The 26754-nt window shown below is 44.0% G+C and overlaps 2 protein-coding genes across 14 annotated transcripts in view; both read right to left on the reverse strand.

The window, feature by feature from the left end:
• Window positions 1-26687, reverse strand: ZNF621 (zinc finger protein 621). Of its 12 annotated transcripts, XM_058442068.1 has the most exons (6): window positions 13446-13815; window positions 12858-12943; window positions 5070-5196; window positions 4199-4306; window positions 1945-2478; window positions 1-1624 (listed from the first exon to the last, which is right to left on the reverse strand). In XM_058442068.1, exons 2-6 carry the CDS (start codon window positions 12879-12881, stop codon window positions 1293-1295), a joined length of 1125 nt encoding a protein of 374 aa, XP_058298051.1. In that variant the 5' UTR covers window positions 12882-12943; window positions 13446-13815; the 3' UTR covers window positions 1-1292. The 12 variants fall into 12 exon arrangements, with proteins under 12 accessions (XP_058298051.1, XP_032017873.1, XP_058298045.1 ...); XM_032161982.2 differs by lacking the exon at window positions 13446-13815 and adding an exon at window positions 26618-26687 and having other exon boundaries at window positions 1314-2478; XM_058442062.1 differs by lacking the exon at window positions 13446-13815 and adding an exon at window positions 14090-14269 and having other exon boundaries at window positions 1314-2478.
• Window positions 16762-26754, reverse strand: part of ZNF620 (zinc finger protein 620) — a 16440-nt gene continuing 6447 nt past the window's right edge. For both annotated transcript variants that reach the window (XM_032161989.2, XM_032161990.2), the window contains exons 4-5: window positions 26618-26731; window positions 16762-23155 (exon numbers count right to left, since the gene is read on the reverse strand). In XM_032161989.2, the coding sequence (XP_032017880.1) occupies window positions 22152-23155; window positions 26618-26731 (1118 nt within the window). In that variant the 3' untranslated portion in view covers window positions 16762-22151. The remainder of the gene's footprint in view (window positions 23156-26617; window positions 26732-26754) is intronic.

The raw sequence follows: 26754 nt of genomic DNA on the forward strand, positions 1-26754 counted from the left end.
AAAGAAAAGAAAAAATATACGGACCCTTCCATTAATGCTTAGGACTTAATGTTTACATTAATGCCAATAAATGCATAATTCAAGTTCTTTTTCCAGTAACTACTTCACACAATCCTCTGAATAGTTGTAAAGGATCCTAATCAAGGCCATTTCCAAGAGCAACCCCAAATTCCACTTCACTAACCTACCACATAAGCCTAGCCACTGACCCACTACACAGCTCCCTTTATTTCTTAAAAAAAAAAAAAAACAATTTTGGAGGCTTATTCAGATTCCCCTCGAGTTGGCTTTACACCATTATTTTTATTTCTTTAGTAATTCATCAAATTCATATTTACAATTCATAAATATCAAATAAAATATAGAAGCCAGTGCTCGCAAAGAAAAAAAATACAGAATGCTCATCAAGAAAAATCTGCACAACAGATTCAACAAAGATGAATGCCTTTGTGTATATTTACTTAGGAAATAAAAGTTAAAAGAAACATCTAGCTATCAAGAGCAAAACTAAAGAAAAAAAAATTCACATTTAAAGACATGATTACTCTCACTGCCATCAACATTTTTTTTTTTTTTTTACTGTTTATTTCACATTATCTTTTGCATAGCTGCATGAGATTCTCAAAGATCTGTGCCAAGGGCAACATAACTTCAACTGTATTGATACCCCACCTAGCCATGGGCCCACTAAACAATCTCCATTAATCTCTACAGTCCATTGTTGGAAGCTTATTCCAATTCTCTACCAGTAGCCACAGGTCTTGTATGTTTCTCCCAGGCTGCTTATCTCTAATCATAATGGCCTAATACAGGGATATCCTCTTTTCCAAAGTTTCCTAACACCAACGTGTTCTACCACCAGCAACCCCACGATGCAGATACAGCCACTGTTGTTCAAGCCTGAAAGGGACCAATGCAAAGGTTAAGTATTTCCATTTTCTACCCAGAAGAGATTATGTAAACATGGTCTTTAAATGTATATAGATTATAATGGAGTTTATGTTGAAACAGCTGTAACACATGTAAGGTGAGGAAAAAAATACAAATGAAACTCAAATTAGGTTGGAGGCTGGGCACAGTGGCTCACTCCTGTAATCCCAGCACTTTGGGGGGCCAAGGCAGGTGGATCACTTGAGGTCAGGTGTTTGAGACCAGCCTGGACAACATGGCGAAACCCCATCTCTTCTAAAAATACAAAAATTAGCTGGGCGTGGTGAGGCGTGCCTGTAATCCCAGCTATTCGAGAGTCTGAAGGAGGAGAATCGCTTGAACCCAGGAGAGGGAGGTTGCAGTCAGCCAAGATCACACCACCGCACTCCAGCCTGGGTGACAGAGCAAGACCCTGTCTCAAAAAAATATATAAAATTAGGGTGGAGATTTGCCAGGCATAAGAGCCATAAGACTGACAAGATAAAGCTCATGAGGAGTGAGAAGAAGGGGTGAGAATAACTGGGGAAGGTTTCACAGTGGGAGTAAGACCCTGGAAGACACGCACTATTTGGGCAGATGAAGAAGGTATTCCAGATGTAGGCAGCAGCATGAACAAATTCCCAGAGGTAGGAATGAGCACAGCATGTGGAAAGGTCAGTGAAGGCACAGCCACGGCTGGAGCAGAACAGGATCCCTGGAGAAGAACAGGAGGTAAGGCTGGAGAAGGGCACTGGGGACTGACCAGGGATGGCCCAAGGACCTTGACTGACTTCTTCTCCACAGGGTGCAATTTCTGATGCTGAACAAAACTTCCATACCATTTGAAGGCTTTCCCACACACCTTACATTCATAAGGCTTCTCCCCAGTGTGAACTCTCTGATGCTGAATGGAGGCTATTTTCTGGGTGAAGGCTTTGCCACACTCCTTACATTGGTAAGGTTTCTCCCCAGTATGAATTCTCTGATGGACAATAAAAAGTGACCTACAACCGAAAGCTTTCCAACATTCCTCACATTTATAGAGTTTCTCTCCTGTGTGTAATCTCTGATGCTGCAGGTATGCTGCACTCCTACGGAAAGCCTTTCCACACTCTTTACATTCATAGGGTTTCTCTCCAGTGTGGATCCTCTGATGTTGAGTCAAGGCTGTGTTGGAACTCAAACCTTTGCCACACTCCTTACATTCATAGGGCCCTTCTCCAATGTGGTTTTTCTCATGTACAATACAGTCATAGCTGGACTTGAAAGCTTTGCCACACTCCTTACACTTAAAGGGCTTTTCCCCAGTATGACTCATCTGATGCCGAATAAGCTTTGAGTTATATCGGAAGATTTTCCCACATTCTTTACATTCATAGAACTTCATTCCACCTCGAAGTATCAGATTTGGATTTAGATTGAAAGTCTGCTTCAGTGCCTTTCTTTTAAAATCAAAGTGCTGAGAAACATTCCTGAGAAGTCCTCCTACTGGCATTCTGTGCAACTCCATTTCTTCAGAGGCTTCCTGCTTTATAACTGGCCCTTCATTTTTGATCCAGGACTCACCACCTGACCAAAGAAACCACAAGTGTTCCTAGGTACAAAACTGGAAGAAAAGTAGGATCCAGTCTTCCTAATTTTCTCTTGTAGAATGTAATTTTTAAAAATATACCTGTGAATGGTTATATACAAGCATCTATAAAGGAGGATGAGAAAGACAAAGAAAAATAATGACAGGCCAGGTGTGGTGGCTCATGCCTGTAATGTTGGCACTTTAGGAGGCTGAGGCAGGCGGATGGCTAGAGCTCAGGAGTTCGAGACCAGCCTGGGCAATGTGGTGAAACCCCATCTCCACAAAAAAATACAAAAATTAGCCGGGCGTGGTGGCGCACACCTGTGGTCCTAGCTACTATGGAGGCTGAGGTGGGAGGATCACTTGAGCCCAGGAGGGAGATGTTGCAGTGAGTGGAGATCATGCCACTGCACTTCAGCCTGGGCAGCACAGCTAGACCCTGTCTCAAAAAAATAGAAAAATAATGACATAGAATTGGAGAAGTAAAGACACACAAACGGAACAGGAAAGATAGCCAGGAAGTGCTCCCCATGAGGAAGGCTGGAAAATTGAACTAAGGTAGGTGAAATGGGAAGAAGGAGAATCAAGAATCAGAAGGAAAAAAGGCAGGAGAGACAAAAAAGAAAAAAGGAGAGAATAAGAAAGAACAGCGAGAAATGGAAAAAATTTTTAAAGAGAGACAGAAACCCAGAAGAGGAGAAAAGAATGAGAGACTGGGAAGAATAGAGAAGCAGCTCCAGCACTACAAGTGGGCTTGCAGACTGAGAAACACAAACCAGGAAAAAACTGGATCCCAATGCCCTACCCGTAACCCAGGCAATCACCCCAAATTCTAAACAATGTCCTAATTATCCTATATTTAAATATCCCACACAATATTCTGGGATAAAAGATGATTAGTTTCAGAAAGTCAGCTGGAACAGAAGTTGGATCAGAGAGCTATAAGCCACTGTGGCACCTGTGCTAAAGGAACCACTATATACAAAAGCATGTATGTGTGAGAAGGCTTGAAAATTTTCTTCTGAAAAAACAGAAACACAAGTAACCAAAACCTTCCAGGACTGGTAAGCCATCTCAGGGAAATTTTAGGTAGTGTGTGTGTGCACGTGTGTGTACGTGTGTGTGTGCATGTGTTTGTGTGTGTGCGCGTGTGTGCGTAGGGGGCTATGATGGGAGAATATTCCTAGCCCTTTCCTGTATAGTCCCATCTATGGTAAATATAATGTAGATCTAAAGATTATGGCAAATGAAACTCTTAAGTGATTTAGATACTAAAAAGGCAAATTAAAGCCATTCTTTTCAGGGCTGAAGACCTAAAGTAAAATTTACAGCTATAGCACAAATAAATCAGTTTGGCCACAAAAAATCATATTTTCCTTAAATTTGGCTGAAACCCCACTTCTTTGCAATGAAAAATGGCATACAATTAAAACTTTTCCACCGGTAAGTAAGCAAGAAGTAGTTTAGGAGCTACTGGGTCCCAGCTTTTCTGCCTCGGAGGACAGCCACATGAATGTGCAGACAGCGTGAGGCCATGTACTCCTAGAGGTGGTCTTTCGAAGCTCAGGGTCAGAACTCAGTGTGAGGTCAGAGAGTACAATGAGTATCGACTTATAAATAACTGGGAGATTTGTTCCCTGCAGCATAAGAAACACTTCTTACCTAGTAAACCAGGAAGGCAAAACAAGAAACTTAACACTGGATTCTCATACTCACCTTGACTGATGCCTCTTGGAATCTCGGTGTCCCAGGGATCTGGGCCCCATGGTGCTTCCCCTCTCTCCAGGTGGGAGATCAGAGCAGGTTTGGGGAATGGAAATGCTACTTCATGAAGAAAAGAGAAAGACAAATTGAGGGGAGACGTCCAGAGCTATTCCTGGGATCTTTCTCAGCCCACCCTCCATCAGGCTACCTGGGAGAGAAATTGAACACCAGCAGACCAAGTGAGAGTTCTGACAAGGAGGTCCAAACTGTGCTCCACAATAAAGCCGAGGAGGTACGATTCTGCTCAGAAAGAAGCTGCAATCTGGCCCTGACTCAGAAGAAGGGAAACTCCCTCAGGAAAAATGTACCTACTGCTCCCCTGGGAGACCCTTCCACAAAGGGAGGGCCAACATCCCCAGAAAACAGGATGGACAAAGGAACAAAGGGCTCACCTAGGGTGCCAGAAAGAATGCTTTCCCTCAGGGCCCAGAACCACACTGTTCCTGGAGTATAAGGAAGTCTAATTTCAAAACCAAAGAGAAGCCAGGCACAGTGGTACACGCCTATAGTCCCCGCTACTTGGGAGGCTGAAGCAGGAGAATTGCTTGAGCCCAGGAGTTTGAGGCTGCAGTGAGCCATGGCTATGCCACTGCCCTCCAGCCTAGGTGACACAGTGAGACTCTGTCTCAAAACAAACACACAAAAAACAAACAAACAAACAGACAAAAACAAAGAGAACCAAGGATTTCCCTACCCAGTACTTCTGGAGGCTGGTGATTGCGAAACTCTCCTCTGAAGTCATCAAACCCAAGGGCTACTAGAATCCCCAAAACATCTGAGGAAGATAGCAAACTGTTACAAGGACCACAGAGGGAGGCCTTACCCAGGGAAGCCACATTTGCATAATTCTCCAGCATCACCTCCCTGTACAGGGCCCTCTGCGCAGGGTCGAGGCTGGCCCATTGATTCTGGGTGAAGTAAACAGCCACATCCTCAAAGGTCACTGACTCCTGAAAAACAGGTTCCTGCTCAATCTCTGAGTGAGAAGTAGAAGGAAGAAGGGAGCAGCTTGAGCTTCAGGGAAGGGATAAACCTGTCTGCGTCCACAACTCTGAGCCCCATGGAGGGTCTGCTCAAACAAGAACACCCACCACCACAGCCAGGGGCGAGCCCTCAGCCAGTAGTTCCACTTTCAAATGGGGAGCCCCAACACTCTCTCATCTACCCAGCTCTGGAGCCCCTAACTGCTGCTGATTCTTATAGCCTGGCATCCAGGTGCTTTCTCCCTGGTAACTGCATCAACTCCTAGGTTCCTGGCTTCACAGATCTCTCCCCCTGGCACCTCCTACCCTCAAGCACTCCATAATCCTCTCTCCTTATTTTCTATACCCCAACCACTATAGACAGCGGCTACTCACCCTGTGATATGGTTTGGCTGTGTTCCCACCCAAATCTCATCTTGAATTCCCACGTGTTGTGGGAGGGACCTGGTGAGAGATAATTGAATCATGGGGGCAAGTCTTTCCCATGCTGTTCTCGTGACAGTGAATAAGTCTCACGAGATCTGATGGTTTTAAAAAGAGGAGTTCCCCTGCCCAAGCTCTCTCATTTTTCTCTTGCCACCACCATGTAAGAAGGGTCTATCACCTCCTGCCATGATTCTGAGGCCTCCCCAGCCACGCGGAACTGTAAGTCCAATTAAATCTCTTTTTCTTCCCAGTCTCAGGTATGTCTTTATCCGCAGCGTGAAAATGGACTAATACACCCTGTATCCACCCATCCAAAGTGCACATGCACAGCCCCCATCTGCTTCCTGAACCTAGCTTCTCTTTGGTTCTCCCCAACATTGTCTACAATGCAAAGGCAGCGTGTTATAAATATCCCCAGTATTTTGCAAATTTGTCTTTTCCACCTTTCTGCCTTATCAGAAAGCTGGCTCTCTTGAAAGAAACCTTTAGCCTGCCTGTTCTGACCCTCTTCTCCAAATCACTGGTCTTCAAAGACAGGCTGACAGTGCCACGTCCCTGGGCACAGATCTGTCCCCCAGTTTTCTGAGCTCCATCACATCTACCAAGGCTGTCTCTTCACTAGGTGTTCCTCTCTCTGACTCCCTCCCCTGGGGCCATCTCCATCTTCCCAAGAATGAAGACAACTATACTTGTTGATTAGCCCTGTGCACCAGGCCCCTAGGTTGGTTATTTACTTATTTTTATTTTTTTTGAGACGGAGTCTTACTCTGTCACCCAGGCAGGCTGGAGTGCAGTGGTGCAATCTCAGCTCACTGCAACCTCTGCCTCCCAAATTCAAGTGATTCTCCTGCCTCAGTCTCCCAAGTAGCTGGGATTATGGCACACACCACCATGCCAGGCTAATTTTTGTATTTTTAGTAGAGACGGGGTTTCACCATGTTGGCCAGGCTAGTCTCAAACTCCTGACCTCTGGTGATTCATCCACCTCAGCTTCCCAAAGTGCTGGGATTACAGACATGAGCTACCATGCCCAGCCTAATTTTTTTTTTTTTTAGAAAGACAGGGTTTCACCATATTGCCCAGGCTGATCTCGAACTCCTAGGCTCAAGCAATCCACTTGCCTCGGCCTCTCAAAGTGCTAGGATTACAGGTGTAAGCCACCATGCCCAGCCAAGGTTGGTAATTTTAAATCTTGGTTTTCATTTAATCATTACAAAATACATGTGAAATAAGAATTACTATTCCCATTTTTCAAATGATGAAACTTAGATTCAAAAGTTCAATTACTTTGCTGAAGATCACATAGCCAAGAAGTGCTAGAGCAGGAACTTCAATCCAGATTTGCCAAACAGCAAACGGGGGCTCTACTAACACACCAAGCTGTCTCCCACACTGGGCTCACAAACTTCTCCAAAAACGTGGCTAACCCCTGAACCTGGTGCTGCCTTTTCTTTGGAGAATAGCTTCTCAAACTCCTCAACTCCCAAAATCACCATTCAAACCATCTTTAGTGTACTCCCTCCAGGCCACATGGGCCCCCTCCCCCAACTTAAATTAGGGGTCATCTATCTCAAAACTACACACACCACCCTGGAAGCCCGAGCCTCTGAATCTTCCATGAGGCTCCAGAGCAGTTCCAGATGGTGTCCACTGGCTACTTTCTCTGGTTCTTTTTTTTTTTTTTTTTTTTTTTTTTTTTGAGGCAGAATCTTGCTCTGTTTCCCAGGCTGGAGTGATGTGGTGCGATCTCGGCTCATTGCAACCTCCGCTCCCTGGGTTCAAGCGATTCTCCTGCCTCAGCTTCCCGAGTAGCTGGGATTATAGGCACCAACCAACATGCCTAGCTAATTTTTGTATTTTTAGTAGAGATGGGGTTTCACCATGTTGACCAGGCTGGTCTTGAACTCCTGACCTCAGGTGATCCACCCGAAAGCAGATCCCAAAGTGCTGGGATTACAGGCGTGAACCACTGTACCCAGCCTTTCTCTGCTTCTAGAGTCAGCATAGTGCAGAGCACAGAGACTAGGCTCTCAGCTTGGAGGGGGTTTCATGATCTGTATGGCTTTTCACCTTGACGCTCCCACAGATGATTCCACCTCCCAGGAGAGTCTTATTACCCTATGCAGTCAGCCTTGTTCTTTTCAGATGCTGAAAATAAAATACCTACCAACAGGGGCACAGCCAAGCTCCTAACTCTTGCATGTCACGTTCTACATTCTGACTCCTGGTAGCCCCTAAAGCAGCCTATGCACTGGAGTGGGCACAGGGGAACAGAGAAAAAGGAATATGACTATAACTGGTCTTGAAGGAAGGAGGGAAGAACCGTACATCAAGGATAAATTCTGGCAACTCAAACTGCTTATAGCAGCTCTACTGGCTCTGCACACAGGTCCTTATGGGAGGGTGTCTTTTCAAACAAGAGCAAGTAGAGAACTCGGCTCTAAAGGAGACACTGAAAGGAAAAAATAAAATAAATTTAGACACTCCTCAAAGGGAAAGCCAGTCTTTAAACTGGGCAATGATGAGGTCCAATGGGCCCCCAAAATAATGTGAGCCAAAAGCCCAAACAGCAGACTGGATCATGTTGTCCTGCATACAATTACTGCTTCAACAAGCCATTAAGGGCTTCTGAGGACAGTAACCACAGGCTCACAGGTAAAACCAAATTTCACCTCCACTTATAGCAAGTCAAATCCCACACCCTGACATCTCCAGAGCTTCTCTCACAACTTTCTCCTCCCAACCTACATCCATCATCTTTTCTTCCACAAACTGTCTGCCTCTCCTGCCATCTACTATCCTCAAGTTTCATGAGCCCTAGAAAATGCCTAATATTAAGGAAAAAATATTGTTTTAAGGCAATTGGGTTTGGGATATCTTTTTATTCCTCCTGTGGATGGTCCCTATGTACCTCACTTTATTTCATTTTTCTCCACAGTATTATTCATCATGTCATATGATATAGTTTACTATCTATCTCCCCCTCCCAGAATGTAACTCCATGAGGCAAGAATTGTTTGTTCATGATTGGTTTTCTACACACAGTAGAGTGCCTGACATGTACCAGATGCTTCATATATATTTCCTAAGAGTTTATTTCAAAAACGGTTTAACCATTAAAAAAATTGTTTTAACTTATGAAGAGAGTAAGAAACCAACAGCAAACACCAACTAAACAGTAAAATGCTAGAGCAAATCCATTAAAGTTGATAGTTGACAAGTTACCATAAGCTGAGGTTCTACTTTCTGCAAAAGATGGGAAAGGAGCATAAATATAGGAAAGGAATTAACATAAATATCTTTGCTTGCAGATGAAATAACTATCTGCCTAAAGACATCTAAGAACCAAGAACATAAACTGAAAACATTTAGAGTTGATAAAACAATTCACTAAGTTATCTAGATACAGAATAAGTAAATCAAAATTATTAGCTTTCCTAAGTACCATCACAAACAACTGGAAAATACACTGAAAGAAACTAAGATGCCATTCACATAAAAAATTGCTAAGAATGGACTTAAGAGAAATCAGTGAGAACAGGATGGAAGAACACTAAATGTTTACTAAGATACATTTAAAAAGAACTGAATAAATTGGAACATATAGTGTTTCTGAATGGGAAGAACCAAACTTGTAAAGATGTCAATTATCTCCAAATTTACTCATGAATTCAATAAAATCCACTCTTCTACCAAAAAAATCCATGAAATTTGTGCAGAGGTGGGAGATCATTTAAAGTCTTCTAAAAAAGCATGTGTGAAAAACTAGCAAACAATGTTTTGGAGAAAACAATTGAAAATAAAATGAGGGGGAATTAAACTATATTTCAAAAGGATAACACATTAAGAAAATGAGAAGACATGCTAAAGTCTGGGAGAAAATAGTTGCAGAAGACATCTGATAAAGCACTATTATCCAAAATATACAAAGAACTCTTTATGACCAAGCCAATTAAGAAACAGGCGGCCGGGCGCGGTGGCTCATGCTTGTAATCCCAGCACTTTGGGAGGCCGAGGCGGGCGGATCACGAGGTCAGGAGATCGAGACCACGGTGAAACCCCGTCTCTACCAAAAATACAAAAAATTAGCCGGGCGTGGTGGCGGGCGCCTGTAGTCCCAGCTACTCGGAGAGGCTGAGGCAGGAGAATGGCGTGAACCCGGGATGCGGAGGTTGCAGTGAGCCGAGATCGCGCCACTGCACTCCAGCCTGGGCGACAGAGCAAGACTCCGTCTCAAAAAAAAAAAAAAAAAAAAAGAAACAGGCAAAAGACCTCAACAGACACCTCAACAAAGCAAATATACAGATAGCAAATAGGCATATGAAACTATGCTTGAGATTGTATGTCATTAGAGAATTGCAATAAAAATAATGAGACACCACTACATACCTATTAGAAAGGCCAAAATCCAAAACACTGACAACACCAAATGCTGGCCAGGATGTGAAACAACAGAACTCTCATTCATTGCTGGTGCGAATGAATGCAAAATGGGACAGCCACTTTGGAAGACAGTTTGTCAATTTCTTACAAACTAAACACACTCTTACCATACAACCCAGTAGTCATGCTCCTTGGTGCTTAACTAAATTTAGGAGTTGAAAACTTATGTCCACACAAAAACCTGTATATGGACATTTACAGGAGCTTTTATTCATCATCACCAAAACTTGGAAGCAACCAAGATGTCCTTCAGTAGGTGAATGGATAAGCTGTAGTATATATAGACAATGGAATATTATTCAGCACTAAAACAAAATGATCTATCAAGCCATGAAAAGACACAGAGGAAAGGAAATGCATTATCACTAAGTAAAAGAAGCCAATCTGAAAATGCTACATACTGTATGATTCTGGCTATATGACATTTTGGAACTGGCAAAACTATGAAGAGAATACAAAAATCAATTGATGGTTGTCAACTGGGATGGGACTAAGGGGAAAGTAAGGATGGATAAGAGGAGCATAAGGTATTTTTAGGGCAATGAAACTATTCTGCATAATGCTATAATAGTGGATACATGTCATCCATCAAGAGTGAATCCTAATGTAAACTATCGACTTTGGATGACAATGATGTGTCAGTGTAAGTTCACTCCCTGTAACAAACGTGTTACTCTGGTGTGGAATATTAATATTGAAGAAGGTTGTGTGTTTTGTGGTGGCAGGAGATAAATGGGAACTCTTGCTTTCTGCCCAATTTTGTTATCAACTAAAACTGCTCTAAAAAACTATTTTAAGTACCAGTGTTAAATCGTTTCAGGGTAAGTTATTTCTCAATCAAACCACATATGCTGTTTAGGACATATCGGAGAATAAGGAAAGAAAGAAAGCGTTTCCATTCTTTTGAAGACACTGACATTGTACTGCGCTGATACCAGACTTGTATTTGAACTTCTATCAGAACTTGTATATACATGTGTAGGGGCAGGGAATACATGGGAAATCTCTGTACCTTCCATTTAATTTTGCTGTGAACCTAAAACTGCTCCAGAAAATAAAAACTATAAATAAATTAAATTAAAAAGTAAAATGCGGCCTGCCAACATGGTGAAACCCCATCTCTGCTAAAAATACAAAAATAAGCCGGGCATGGTGGCGTGCACCTGTAATCCCAGCTACTCGGGAGGCTGAGGCAGGAGAATTGCTTGAATCCAGGAGGCGGAGGTTGCAGTGAGCTGAGATCGTGCCACTGCACTCCAGCCTGGGTGGCAGAGTGCGACTCTATCTCAAACAAAAAAAATTTTAAAATGGACAACACTTGCCAGGCGCAGTGGCTCACGTCTGTAATCCCAGCACTTTGGGAGGTCGAGGTGGGTGGATCACCTGAGGTTGGGAGTTCGAGATCAACTGACCGACACGGAGAACCCCCGTCTCTACTAAAAATACAAAAATTAGCCGGACATGGTGGCGGGCACCTGTAATTCCATCTACTCGGGAGGCTGAGGCAGGAGAATCACTTGAACAAGGGAAGCGGAAGTTGCAGTGAACGAAGAATGCACCATTGCACTCTAGCCTGGGTGTCGCAGTGAGACTCCGCTCAAAAAACAAACAAACAAACAAAAAACAGGTGCATGCCTGTAATCCCAGCTACTTGGGAGGCTGAGGCAGGAAAATCGCCTGAACCTGGGAGGTGGAGGTTGCGGTGAGCCGAGATAGCGCCACTGCACTCGAGCCTGGGCGACAAAAGCAAAACTCCGTCTCAAAAACAAAAAAAATTAAAGGACAACACTTAATATCTTCTTAATTGACCAACACCTTTCTACCGTCAATTTGCCACTAAGGGCTGGGAAAATCTTTTTAATATATAAATCCAACCATGTCATGCCCCTGCTTAAAATTCTTCAGTGCCTTCCCAATGAACCAGTACAGAAACCACTGTCCTCACCATGACCTATAATACAGGTATCTATTTCTTCCATCTCATATTGAACCACTTTCTCTGACCCCTTCTGGTTTCTAGAGTACATCCAGCTTTCTCTCCAACTTCAGAGTCCTTGCATCTAGCATTTAGAAAATGTATATTAAAGTAACAATACTAGTCTCTCTGGGATACATACAATACAATTTGTGGGCAATCTCTCCAATAAAGATTTCTGATTTCAGGCTGGCGTGGTGGCTCATGCCTATAATCCCAGCACTTTGGGAAGCCAAAGCAGGCATATCACCTGAGCTCAGGAGTTCGAGACCAGCCTGACCAACGTGGTGTAAACCCCATCTCTACTAAAAATACAAAAATCAGCCACACGTGGCAGCGCACACCTGTAATCCCAGCTACTCAGGAGGCTGAGGTATGAGAATCACTTGAACCCAGGAGGCAGAGGCTGCAGTGAGCCGAGATCATAGTGCCACTACACTCCAGCCTGGGCGACAGAGCCAGACTCCGTCTCACAAAAAAAAGTCTGATTTCAGCAGGTGACTTTCATTTCTAGAACATGATCTGGATTTCCACATTCAGAAAGAATTTCTTGGCATAGGTCCCCTTTCTTCCACTTAAATCTATACATCCAAACTCACCACTCTCCATACACAAAACTTTCATTTCCCCAGCACATATTTACATCTGCCATAGCCCTAGAGATAGATACAAAGGGGAAAATACAGCTTGGCCAAGTTACGCCTTCCTCATCCTTTTCTGATTATCTGATAGCTAATGTGAGAAAAAAAAAAAAAAAAAAAAAACTGAAAGAAGCTCAGCTCACCTGAGGCCAAGTTGTTTGGAGCATGGCGGATGTCCCCTGGCTTCATGCACTGTCTTCTGGCTTTGGACAAGCAAGATCCTCAGGAGCTAAGAGAAAAAGAGCCATGAGTGCTAAGGACTCTGTCGTCCACCACCTACAGCAACCTATGGCCCTCCCAGTTTCCACACTTCCAGCACTGGATGCACGGATTCTACTAGGACTCCCTCTAATTGTTCTCACGCTGACAGCCCCAAACTTCTTACGAATTGTTCTGCCTGGTCTTCAGGACAATCTTCCACCTGTCTGCTCAGTCCGAAGAGCTTTTTTTGAGCCCATTCGTACGGGTAAACCAAGGGACCCAAGAGCCCTGTCCGTATTGTTTTGGGTCTCTACAAACGTAAAGAGTCTTTACAGAATGCTTACAGGGACGATGACGTTGACCCAAAAGAAAAAACCTCAGGAGAAGAGGGACTGGGGTGGCTGAATGCAGATTAAGGGTAAAATACTCAGCGTCCCAGTGGGTGATGCTGACCGGAGACCCCACCCAACCGGGATCTTAACACTCCACCCAAGAAAGCAGGCGACCCCAAACATCAGAAACGTCAGTACCGGGAGCGAGAGGCTGTCAGGGCAAGTTCTTTAGGGCAGAAAAGAGGATCAGGCCTCGGTGGCAAAGGGCTGGACTCAGGCTCTAGAAGCCCGAGCAACCACCTTGGCGGCTTCGGCGAGGCCCAGATGCCCACGGTCCGGGTGAAGGAGGGGCGGGCCGCCATTGGGACCAAGTTCAGGGAAAGTGGGGACTGACGAGCCGCCAGGGGCAGCGAGGAAGCCGGCACCGGGCGGACCTGGCACGTAGAACTCGCTGAAACCCACGCTCTGCAGAACACCGAGGAGCTGGTCACTAACTAACGTCCGAGCCGGAAGGGCGAGTGCACGCCCAAGATCCCTCTAGGCCCCCGGAGGCCGCCATCTCGGTCGCCCCGCGGCCAGACCCGCCCCGCCTCTCATGGCTGGCCCCGCCCTGCGGAAGAGGCGAGGTTGCGGCGACCCGCTGGGCTGAGAGGCCGGCGGCGGGCGTGGAATTGTGGCGCTCTAAGCCCGGCTTTCTCCAGCAGCCGTCGGCATCGCCTCGGGCTGGCGTGTCACGGACTGATGCAGCCTGGCTCTACCCAGACCTCGCACTCTAGGCACAAGTGGGGCCCTAGTTCATGGACTGCGCCTCAGCTGTTGGCCGCCTTCACCCCGTGGCTCACCTGAAGCCTGGGCCGTTTAGATGAGGGAAGAATGGCGCCTGCTTTGTCATCTCTAAGAGGCCCAAGCCCAGGATCTTGCTTGGGTCCTCCGCTGGGCAGTCCTCAGGGAAACCATGGTTTCCACTCGCCCTTTTAGCCCTCTCCCTTCCAAGGACCTAGATGTGCGTGGAACCTTTTAGGACAGATTCATTTAACAACCAAAACACCCGTGGCTACAGTTGCTAGGCATCCTGTATACACAGGACATGTCCTATATTAAATGATCTTGTCCTGTGTTGACTTTGGCAGGACACCCTAAATGTCTTGTATTTAGCTTTTTCCAATAAATTACAAAAACTCGTAGTTACAGCTACTTTTCTGCTCAGTAACTGGCACTTAAATAAATGTTAACACCAGCTGAAATATATGTATCTTATACTTCCACAAATAATGATCTGGACAATCCTTTATGGTCTGTTCTGTTAGTTGGACTGCAGGAAATAAAAACAGTGAAGAGGGGAGGCTGCTAATTAAAAGAACTTATTTTTCATATTCAGGAAAGGAAAAGACTGTTTTTTGACCAAAGTCCCAAGTCACTAACAAGTATTTGCCATTAATTTACATAATTTTAGATCAGTACACGTACTCTGAAAATCAACCAGTACACAACAGCCTCACTCCAAGCTTCTGAACATGAGCCAGTCAGTGATAAACACTTCCAGAAGCCAGCCAGTCAGTCGCAACTCTACCCAGCTCATTGGCAAGTACCTCACTACTGTGCCCTTCCTTCTGGACAGGAGCCTTTCTCCAGTATCAAAGTGGTTGCCAAGATGGACAGACTTTTGTTTTCGTTTTGTTTTGTTTTTTGTTTTTTGCTTTTTTGTTTGTTTGTTTGAGACGGAGTCTCGCTCTGTCGCCCAGGCTGGAGTGCAATGGCGCAATCTCGGCTCACTGCAAGCTCCGCCTTCCAGGTTCACGCCATTCTCCTTCCTCAGCCTCCCCAGTAGCTGGAACTACAGGCGCCCGCCACCACGCCCAGCTAATTTTTTGTATTTTTAGTAGAGACGGGGTTTCACCGTGTTAGCCAGGATGGTCTCAATCTCCTGACCTTGTTATCTGTGCGCCTCGGCCTCCCAAAGTGCTGGGATTACAGGCATGAGCCACCGCGCCCGGCCCAGACTTTGTTTTACCTTGATCACGCTGATACTTCTCCTGAACACAGTTCCAGATACCAGGCTCCTCATCACCAAGCATTTCCATGCTATAAAGGGGAATTGGTCTCCCACCACTAAAAGATAAAAAATGATCCTGGATATCTAGATATATTGCTTTATTACAGGGGTCCCACTTCTTGGATTTGTTATTCCTTTCTTAAGAATTAAACTGATTATGAAGTCCTATTATGGAGAGTATCTTAGGTATCTACTGCTGCATAACAAATCATCCTAAAACCTTATGGCTGAAAACAAAACACACTTATTATCTCTTAAAGTTTCTATGAATCAGTGAACATAGGTCAGTCAGTCCTAAAAAGAGAAAAAGGAAAAAAAAAAAAATGTTCTGTGGATGAGGAATTCAGGAGTGGCTTGGCTGGATTGTACTGGCTTGGGATCTCTCATGAGAGTCTAGTCAGGTGTCACCCGGGACTGCAGTCACTTGAAGGTTGGACTGAGGCTGGGGATTTGCCTCAAAGGTAACTCACTCACATGGTTGGCACATAGATGCCAGCTATTAGTATGAAACTTCCCTTCCTGCACCGGGTGCAGTGGCTCAGACCTGTAATCCCAGCATTTTGGGAGGCCAAGGCAGGCAGATCACCTGAGGTCAGGAGTTTGAGGCCACCCTGGCCAACATGGCGAAACCCTGTCTCTACTAAAAATACAAAAATTAGCTGGGCATGGTGGCAGGCACCTGTAATCCCAGCTACTTGGGAGGCTGAGGCAGGAGAATCACTTGAACCCAGGAGGGTGCAGTGAGCCAAGATCCCGCCACTGCACTCCAGCCCAGGATATAGAACAAGACCGTCTCAAAAAAAAAAAAAAAAAGAAACCTCCCTTCACACACCGGGTATCTGTACACGGCTGAACATCCTCACAACACAGCAGCAGACTTCCACTTCCACCTCAGGTGAGCAACCCAAGAGGTCAAGGCAGAAGTGGCAATATCATTTATGTCCTAGCTTTGGAAGTCACACTCTGTCATTTCCTCAATATACTATCATCACAGGCCAGTCATGATTCAGTGTTGGATACACAAGGGTGTGAATGCCAGAAGGAGAATCACTGGGGACCATTTTGGGAGCTGGCTAAACACATTCTTTACCTACCACAGAAACAGACCTTTCAGCAGGGCACGGTGGCTCACGCCTGTAATCCCAGCACTTTGGGAGGCCGAGGCGGGCGGATCACGAGGTCAGGAGATCGAGACCATCGTGGCTAACACGGTGAAACCCCGTCTCTACTAAAAATACAAAAAATTAGCCGGGCGAGGTGGTGGGTGCCTGTAGTCCCAGCTACGCGGGAGGCTGAGGCAGGAGAATGGCATGAACCCCGGGGGGCGGAGCCTGCAGTGAGCCGAGATCGCGCCACTACACTCCAGCCTGGGTGAAAGAGTGAGACTCCTTCTCAAAAAATAAAAATTAAAAAAAAAAAAAAGAAAAGAAACAGACCTTTCTATAATCTATAGTACTTTTATTGTAACATTTATGAAGCACAATTGTTTTAAATAGATGAATTAGATTTCCAAGAACAATAGCATTAGAACATATATTTATATACTGCCCCTTCTCTAAGCCTATCAAAAAGAGTATCTACCATGAATCTAGAGAAATGGACACACATATATGGGTGTACATACACGTACACATTTTTACACCACAAACTCTAAAGAGTATCAGTTATTACAATTAGTTCTAACTTGAACTAACTAGAGGGAACAAGATTGGACATGTAACTCCTCCATTTGGTATTACGGTGCAGGGAGAAGAGATGAAAGTTTTGGTAGGCAAGACTAAGTGCCTAAAATCCCCAGGTTGGAACCATGACAGGAATCATGAGCACTCAGAGGAGAAAACTGGGACCATGGTACAAGAGGCCCATTCTTTTCCAGAACAGCCTCAACAGAAACAAACTATAGGCAGTGCTGCCTAGAGGAAGCTAAAGGGCAAAGTGAACCAAAAGATATGGGAAACTTCAGACTTTGCAATTGTTGACTCGGTTCATGTAACAGCAAAATTAAAGTCTCTGGAGCTGAATGTCTCTCACCTGATCAATGCCAGAGAGATTAGCTCTCCCTAAAAACACACTATCCCCACCCACTAGCCACTACAATAAGGCAAGAAATAAAAAAGCATCCAGAATTAGAAAGGAAGAAGTAAAACTGTTATTTGCAAACATGATTCTCAATGTTAGAAAATCCTATGGAATCTATAAAACATTACTAGAACCAATAAGTGAGTTGTGCAAGGTTGCAGGATACCCGGTTAATACATAAAAACCAATTATATTTCTATATGTCAGCAAAAACTGGAAATTTACTGTTTACTATTATAAGTATCATAAGTTATTAAGTACTTATGCATGAAAAAGATGAAATGTTTAGATACATCTGAGGAAAAGTGTGAAAGATCTGCACAGTAAAAATTATAAAACATTGCTGAAGGAAATCAATAAATATCTAAATAAACAGGGAGATCTACCATGTCCATGGGTCAAAAGACTCTATATAGTTGTCAATTCTCCATAAATTGATCATTAAATTCAATGCAATCCCAATCAAACTCCCAGGAGGTGTTTTGTAGAAACTGAAAAACTGATTCTAAAATTCATATGGAAATGCAAAAGACCTCTAATGGCCAAAACACCTTGACAAAGAACAAAGTTGGAGAACTAACACTATATGACTTCCAACACTTATTAGATTTCAACACTTATTAGATAACTACAATAATAAAGGCAGTGCCTTAATGGCATCAAGACAGACAAACAGATCAATGGAACAGAATCCAGAAATAGACCCACACATATATGGACTTCTGATTCACAACAATGGTACAAAGGCAATTCAGCGGGGGAACTTTTTTCAAAAAATGGTGTTACAGGCCAGGCAACAGTGGCACAGACTTGTAGTCCCATCTACTCAGGAAGCTGAGGCAGGAGGATCACTTGAGACCAGGAATTCAAGGGTACAGTACACTATAATCATGCCTATGAATAGCACTGCACTTCAGCTTGTGCAGCATAGTGAGACCCATCTCTTAAAAAAGAAAAACATGGTGCTACAATAGGATACTTATACGAAGAAAAAAAAAGAAACTTGGATCCATGCCTCAGACAAAAATTAACTCAATAGATGATAGAATTAAATGTAAAACCTAAAACTATAAAACTTCTGGCCAGGCGCGGTGGTGCACACCTGTAATCCCAGCACTTTGGGAGGCCGAGGTGGGCAGATCACTTAAGGTCAGGATTTCGAGAGCAGCCTGGCCAACATGGCAAAACCCCATCTCTACCAAAAATACAAAAATTAGCCGGGCATGGTGGCACATGCCTGTAATCCCAGCTACTCAGGAGGCTGAGGCTGGAGAATCGCTTGAATTTAGGAGGTGGAGGTTGCAGTGAGCAACCTCTGAAGCTGCACTGATTGAGATCCTGCCACTGCATTCAAGCCTGGGCAACAGAGTGAGACTCTGTCAAAAAAAAAAAACAAAAAACTATAAAACTTCTAAAGGGAAGACAGGAAAAAAATCTTTGCAAATGTGGATAAAGCAAAGATGTCTTAGATTTGACACTGAAACCATGATCTATTAAAAAAAAAACAGGCTAGACACAGTGGCTCACGCCTATAATTCCAGCACTTTGGGAGGTCAAAGCAAGAGGCTCGCTTGAGCCCAGGAGTTCAAGACCAGCCTGTGCAACATAGTGAGACCCTATCTCTATTTAAAAATAAACTGATAAATTGGATTTCATGCATATTAATGTCTTCTGCTCTTTAAAAGACACTGTGATGATGTGCACCTGTAATCCCAGGTACTCGGGAGGCTGAGGTGGGAGGAACACGAACCTGGGAGGCAAAGGTTGCAGTTAGCCAAGATGGTGCTACTGCACTCCAGCCTGGGTAACAGAGTGAGAACCCATCTCAAAAAAAAAAAAAAAAACACTGTCCTGAGAATGAAAAGGCAAACCACAGGCTAGAAGAAAATATTTAAAAATCACATATCTGAAAAAGACTTGTACCCACAATAAATAATGACCTCTCAAAGATTAATAAAACAAAAGCGACACAATAAAAACATGGGCAAAAAACATGAGCAGACACTTCATCAAATAAGTTATATGGAACACAAATAAGCACAATAGTCATTAGAGAAATGCAAATTAAAACCACAATGGGATAGCATTAAACAATTAGAATAGCTAAAATTTTAAAAACTGGTATCAAGTGTAGGCATAGATGTATTGGAAGTACAACTGTCATACAATGCAAGTGGAAATGTACAATGGCACAACCTCTTTCGTAAAACAGTTTTGAAGATTCTCAAAAAGTTAGATAGGGTATGGTGGTGCACACCTGTAGTCCCAGCTACTAAGAGTAGGACAGGGGGACTGAGGCAGGAGGATACCCTGAGCCCAGGAGTTTGAGTCCAGCCTGAACAACAAAGCAAGAACTGCCCCCCACCAACCTCTAAAAAATAAAAATGTAATAAAAATTTAAAACGTTTAATCTACATCAATCTACCTAATGACCTAGCCATTCCACTCCTGATCAAGATAAATGAAAGCATATATTCTTACAAAGATGTGGACACAAATGTTCATAGCAGCTTTATTTGTAATAGCCAAAAACTGAAAACAACCCAAATGGCCATCAACAGGTCAATGAATAAACAAATTATGGCACATCCATACAGTGGAATAGTACTCAGCAATAAAAAGGAATGAACTATTGATATATATGCAACAACATGGGTGAATCTCAAAATAATTATGCTGAGTGAAAGACACCAGACCAAAAAATAAAGGAAAATTAATCCAAGTGACAGAAAGCAAACCAGTGGTTGCATGTGAAGGGCCAAGAGGAAGGGATTATGGAGGGGTACAAGCAAAGTTTTGGGGGTGGTGGCTGATTATTATCTTGAACTGTGATCATTGTTTCAATGGTATATTGATAAGTCAAAACTTCCCAATAAGATTATAATAATAGGTAATAATTTTTTTTTTTTGAGACAGAGTCTCACTCTGTCGCCCAGGCTGGAGTGCACTGGCACGATCTTGGCTCACTGCAACCTCTGCCTCCCCGGGCTCCTGCCTCAGCCTCCCAAGTAACTGGGACTACAGGCACGTGTCACCACGCCCAGCTAATTTTTTGTATTTTTAGTAGAGACAGGGTTTCAGCGTGTTAGCCAGGATGGTCTTGATCTCCTGACCTCGTGATCCGCCCACCTCAGCCTCCCAAAGTGCTGGGATTACAGGCGTGAGCCACTGCGCCTGGCCAATAATAGGTAATACTTTTATTATATGTAGTCACTGTTTGAAACACTTCTACATGTATTAATGCATTTAATCCCCAACACAAACCTATGGGGTAGATTTACTGTCATCCTCATTTTACAGATAAGGAAACTAGTGCACAGTTTTTGTAACTTAACCAAGGACAAACACCTGGGCTCAAACCAAAGTCTGCCTGGCTCTGTATTATTAATCACTATTCTCTGCTTCCTGCAACGGGCAAAATCAAGCTGGCTGCCAGAGGGGATGCTAAAACCTAACACATTTACATCTTCCCTCATTTCCACAGATAACAGCAATAATGGTAGGTTCTTCCATGATCATAAAAAATAACTAGATGGAGTTGCAAGAAAATGCTGCCTGCTTTGAGGTCACTTGAAACAGCAATGAGAGTAAATTTGAGACAAATGGTGCCTTGCACCTGACTCAAAGAGTATATACATCCCGACTTTTGCAAAGGCACAGACTACAACTGTCTAGTGAAGACAAACTGAAGAATAAGCAGGGTGGGTGGACACTGAACCTGAGATAGGTCTCTGGAAGTTTGCACCCTACTAGGAATGTCTTCCAAGATGCATTTGGCTCCACATGGACAGGGCCCGTTTTTGAATTTAGGAGACTTCTGACATATGGACTGCAATAGGGAATCCATAAATCTGTCTTTTTATTGACTGGTTTACTCCTTGTGTAGTGTTGTGCATACGAGAAAGGATGCATGGGAGATAAAGATTTCAGATTTAAAGGGTCTGAAATGCCTTTATTCTATACTTATACTTCAGAGTATAGAATTGCAGGGGAAGACATTTTCCATGAGAAGTCTGAGGGCATACACATTGTCATCTGACTTTGAAGGTTGCTGTTGAAAAATCTAATGCCATTTTCATTTTTTATTGTTTTTGAGACAAAGTCTCACTCTGTCGCCCAGGCTGGAGTACAGTGGTGCCATCTCGGCTCACTGCAACCTCTGCCTCAGGGAATCAAGTGATTCTTCTGCCTCAGCCTCTCAAGTAGCTGGGATTACAGGCATGTGCCACCACGCCTGGCTAATTATTGTTTTTTTTTTTTCAGGAGAGACGGGGTTTCACCATATTGGGCAGGCTGGTCTCGAACTCCTGACCTCATGATCTGCCCGCCTTGGCCTCCCAAAGTGCTGGGATTACAGGCATGAGCCACCGCGCCCGGCCCCATTTTCATTTCTGATCTTTTGTTTTCTCTCTCTAGAAACCTTTTAGGGTCTCATTTTTTCTCCATGATCCTCTTATTCAAACTTGGTGTTTTCATAATTCACAGCAATTTTCCTTAATGTAGGTTTCCCTTGAATCCATCCTGCTGGGCACCCAGCATATCATTTAAATCTGGGAACTTACATTTCCTTTTATGTTTCTAAGTTTGTTTGTTTTTCGGTCTTTTCTAACCATAAAGAGACTTCATGTTGGAGAAACAGGTTCAAAAAACTTAAGGAAGATTTCATGATGAAAGCCAAGTATCTACACAGGAAGGACAGCAAGGACACTGATAAAAAGCATGAAAATAAAGAGAAAAAAGGAGAGGCGCAGTGGGCCTAACTATGGATAGCCCTATGCTTGGACAGGTGTCTTCTGAGTGTGTAGTTTCTGATGCAGAATGAATCTTCCACACCAGCTGAAGGTTTTACCACACACTTTACACTCATAAGGTTTCTCCCCAGTGTGAACTCGCTGGTGCTGAATCAGGGTTATTTTCTGATTGAATGCCTTCCCACACTCCTTACATTCAAAGGGCTTCTCCCCAGTGTGAATTCGCTGATGCTGAGTCAAGGCTGTGTTGGAGCTTAATCGTTTTCCACACTCTTTACATTCATAAGGTTTCTCCCCAGTGTGCATTCGCTGATGGACAGTGAAACTTGAGCTACAACTGAAAGTTTTCCAACATTCGTTACATTCATAGAGCTTCTCCCCAGTGTGGAACCTCTGGTGCTGGAGGAAGACAGAGCTGCTACTGAAGGCCTTGCTGCACTCCTTACATTCATAGGGCTTTTCTCCAGTGTGGATTCTCTGATGCTGAATCAAGGCTGTGTCTGAACTTAAACCTTTTCCACATTCTTTACATTTAAATGGTTTCTTTCCAGTGTGAATTATCTGATGCCGAATAAGTAATGAGTTATATCTGAAGTCTTTTCCACATTCTTTGCATTCAAAAGACTTTTCACCAGTGTGACATTTCTGATGTCGGTGGAAGTCTGCCATTCGAATGAAATATCTGCCACATTGTCCACATTCATAAGATATCTGACCACTAGGAATTGTCTGATTCGTAGTGAGTTGTATGCTGACACTAATATTTTTTCCTAATTTCTCAAACTTCTCTCCATTATTGACTGCATAAGCCTCATGGTGCCTGGCTGAGGTATCTGTGAAATGTCTCCTCTTTGACTTTGTCTTAATTATCCAATGACCTTGGGGCTGCTCTAGGCTGCTCCCGAAGTCAAGGTGCTGGGAAACATTCCCTGGCAGCTCCCCCACCATCAGTCTGAAGGACTCTGTTTCTTTGGACACATGCTCCTTTGGAGTTAATCCTTCCTTCTCAGTTCTGGCTTCATCCCCTATCACAAAAAGAAAATACAAGTGTCAGTCCCTGATATCACACACACACACACACACACACACACAATATCTGTGCTGAAGAAGAAACAGAATCAAGTGGTTCTAATTTGCCATGAGTATATGGATATTTTCTAATATGCTCACAAGATGGCTGCCTAAGATCACCACACAACAGAGCCCTGCAAGGGACATGAAAACTCTATGAGAGGGGAGGCAAGAAAGTCCAGGAGGCATTCCCATAAACAGTGTGAAAACCAGAAAACTGCAAAGTGTTAATTAGGGCATAAAGACTAAGAGAAAAATGAATGAGGCAGATAAAGACATAAACATAGAGAAGTAACAAATGGAAATCCATAAGTGAGAGGAAGACTCCCGAGATTAGAGAAGGGGCAGGCTGAACAACTCAAGCACTACAACAGGTCCCACAGGCTGAGATTGCTTAAGAGATGCTTGTTAAAAGACATCATCCATGTCATAATCTTGAAAAGAGGGCTGATCTCTATCATCAAGCTGGCTCTAGTAAAGCAGCAGGCTCCCATGCAGTGGTTGAGGATGCCATGCATGGCAATCACCACAGCATCCAGGAGAAAGGAAGGTTTGGAGGCTTGCCTTTAAAACCAAAAAGCAATGGAAATGTGAAGAACTCTTCCAAGAGTGAATGTAAGTCCCAAAGAGGGCCTGGTAACGATACTTGCCATTTTTCCTAAAAGGTCTCATAGGTTGTGCATTTGTTTAATACAACAGTTTGAAAAGTGAACTACTAAACTCACATGATAATAAGGGAAAACCAAAGAGAAATATTCCCTCCACTATAAAAACCTTTTGCAGACTACATAAAATCTTCAGCCTGCATGCATTCATAAAAAAAATTGTTCAGAAAATATTTTTACTCAGATGACGGAGGGTCCTGAGGTCACATCCAGAAAGGTACAACTTAAACTCAAGACTTGGGAGTGGATCGGTAATGGGTATTCTCTGCAGAAAAGCACAGAAAATTTTCACAGGCAGAGAAGGGGTGAAGCAGAATAAGAAAGATTAAAAAATATACTATTATTTATTTATTTATTTATTTATTTTTGAGATAGAATCTCGCTGTGTCACCCAGGCTGGAGTGTGGTGGTGCAATCTTGGCTCACTGCAACCTCCACCTCCTGGGTTCAAGCGATTCTCATGCTTCAGCCTCCCCAGTAGCTGGTACTACAGGTGCACACCACCATACCCGGCTAATTTTTGATGTTTCTGGGTTTTTTTTTTTGAGACAGAGTCTCACTCTGTCACTCAGGCTGGGGTAGGGTCCAGCCCTACTGGGCCTGTGGGCTTTTCTCCTCATGTGCAGAGACGAGAGATTGTAGAAATAAAGACACAAGACAAAGAGATAGAAGAAAAGACAGCTGGGCCCGGGGAACCACTACCACCAAGATGCGGAGACCGGTAGTGGCCCCAAATGCCTGGCCACGCTGTTATTTATTGTGTACAAGGCAAAGGGGCAGGGTATGGAGTGAGAGTAATCTCCAATGATAGGTAAGGTCACACAAGTCATGTGTCCACCAGACAGGGGGCCCTTCCCTATTTGGTAGCCGAGGCGGAGAGAGAGAGGGGACAGCTTACGTCATTATTTCTTCTAGAAGGCAGAGCCAGGTGTACAGGGCAGAACATGAAAGTGGACCAGGAGCGTGACCACTGAAGCACAGCATCACAGGGAGACAGTTAGGCCTCCGGCTGGCTGCGGGTGAGCCTGACTGACGTCAGGCCTTCCACAAGAGGTGGTGGAGCAGTCTTCTCTATCTCCCCCGGGGAAAGGGAGACTCCCTTTCCCGGTCTGCTAAGTAACAGGTGCCTTCCCAGGCACTGGCACTACCACTAGACCAAGGTCTGCTAAGTAACGGGTGCCTTCCCAGGCACTGGCATTACCGCTAGACCAAGGAGCCCTCTAGTGGCCCTGTCCGAGCTTGACAGAGGGCTCACACTTGTCTTCTGGTCACTTCTCACAGTATCCCTTCAGCTCCTATCTCTGTATGGCCTGGTTTCTCCTAGGTTATAATTGTAGAACAAAAATTATTATAATATTGGAATAAAGAGTAATGCTACAGGCCGGGTGCGGTGGCTCACACTTGTAATCCCAGCACTTTGGGAGGCCGAAGCAGGCGGATCACGAGGTCAGGAGATCGAGACCACGGTGAAACCCCGTCTCTACTAAAAGTACAAAAAATTAGCCGGGTGTGTTGGCGGGCGCCTGTAGTCCCAGCTACTCAGAGAGGCTGAGGCAGGAGAATGGCGTGAACCTGGGAGGCGGAGCTTGCAGTGAGCCGAGATCACACCACTGTACTCCAGCCTGGGCGACAGAGCGAGACTCCGTCTCAAAAAAAAAAAAAAAAAGAGTAATGCTACAAACTAATGATTAATAATATTCATATATAATCATATCTATAATCTATTTCTAGTATAACTATTCTTATTTTATATATTTTCTTTATTATACTGGAACAGCTTGTGCCCTTGGTCTCTTGCCTTGGCACCTGGGTGGCTTGCCGCCCACAGGCTGGAGTGCAATGGTGCAATCTCAGCTCACTGCAACCTCTACTCCCCAGGTTCAACCGATTCTCCTGCCTCAGCCTCCTGAGTAGCTAGGATTACAGGCATGTGCTACCATGTCCATGCCAATATTTTGCATTTTTAGTAGAGATAGAGTTTCACCATGTTGGCCAGGCTGGTCTCGAACTCCTGACCTCAGGTGATCTACCCACCTCGGCCTCCCAAAGTGCTGAGATTACAGGTATGAGCCACCATGCCCAGCGTATTTTTAATTATTATATCAATAGCCATCAAAGTGAGGAAGTTATTCACCTTTAATTTATAATAAATTTTGCTTTAGAAATTTTTTTAAGTATCTGTGGGGGAAAAATGAAGTAAGAATCAAAGGATATTGGTGACTATTGAGGCTGGATGAAGGATACATGGAGTGCATTATGCTGGTGTTTGCATATATTTGAAAATTTCCATTATAAAAATAAACTTTTTATTATTTAAGTCAGTGCTTAAACAATGTAGCCTATGACATGCAGATGGCCAGCCATGTTGCCAGAAGCCTATTTTCCTCCAAAGGTGGCTGACATCCTCTCTTTGCAAAAACAAACTGGCAGAAAAATAAAATGTTTTCATATGACAGAGAAGAAATGAGCTGGTTTAAGTGCTGCCCAATCAGACAGTCTCCCTTGGCAGGTTGTGAGGAGGAGAGGTGAAGAAGAATACACAAAGAAATCTTACAGTCATTCCTGTCTTAAAAGAGACTGGCCCTTCCCCAGTTGAGGTAGGCTACCACCATGAACTCAGAGAATCACATGTAATGATTCCACAGGAACAAAAACAGTCTCCCAAGAGAAGAAACACTTCTTGCACAATGAAATGTGAAAACAAGAAAGCAAGCCAAGCCAAAAAGGCAGCTAGTGGGTTCTCATGCTCACCTGGACAGATACCTCTGAGAGCCTCCCTGCCCATAGGTTCCCAGGGATCGAGGCCCCATGGCAGTTCCCCTTGCTCCAGCTGGGAGACCAGAACAGGCATGGTGAATGGAAATGCTGCCCAGGGAGAAAGAAACAGG

Source organism: Hylobates moloch, unplaced genomic scaffold, assembly GCF_009828535.3.
Source record: "Hylobates moloch isolate HMO894 unplaced genomic scaffold, HMol_V3 SCAFFOLD_8, whole genome shotgun sequence".
Lineage (NCBI taxonomy): Eukaryota > Metazoa > Chordata > Mammalia > Primates > Hylobatidae > Hylobates > Hylobates moloch.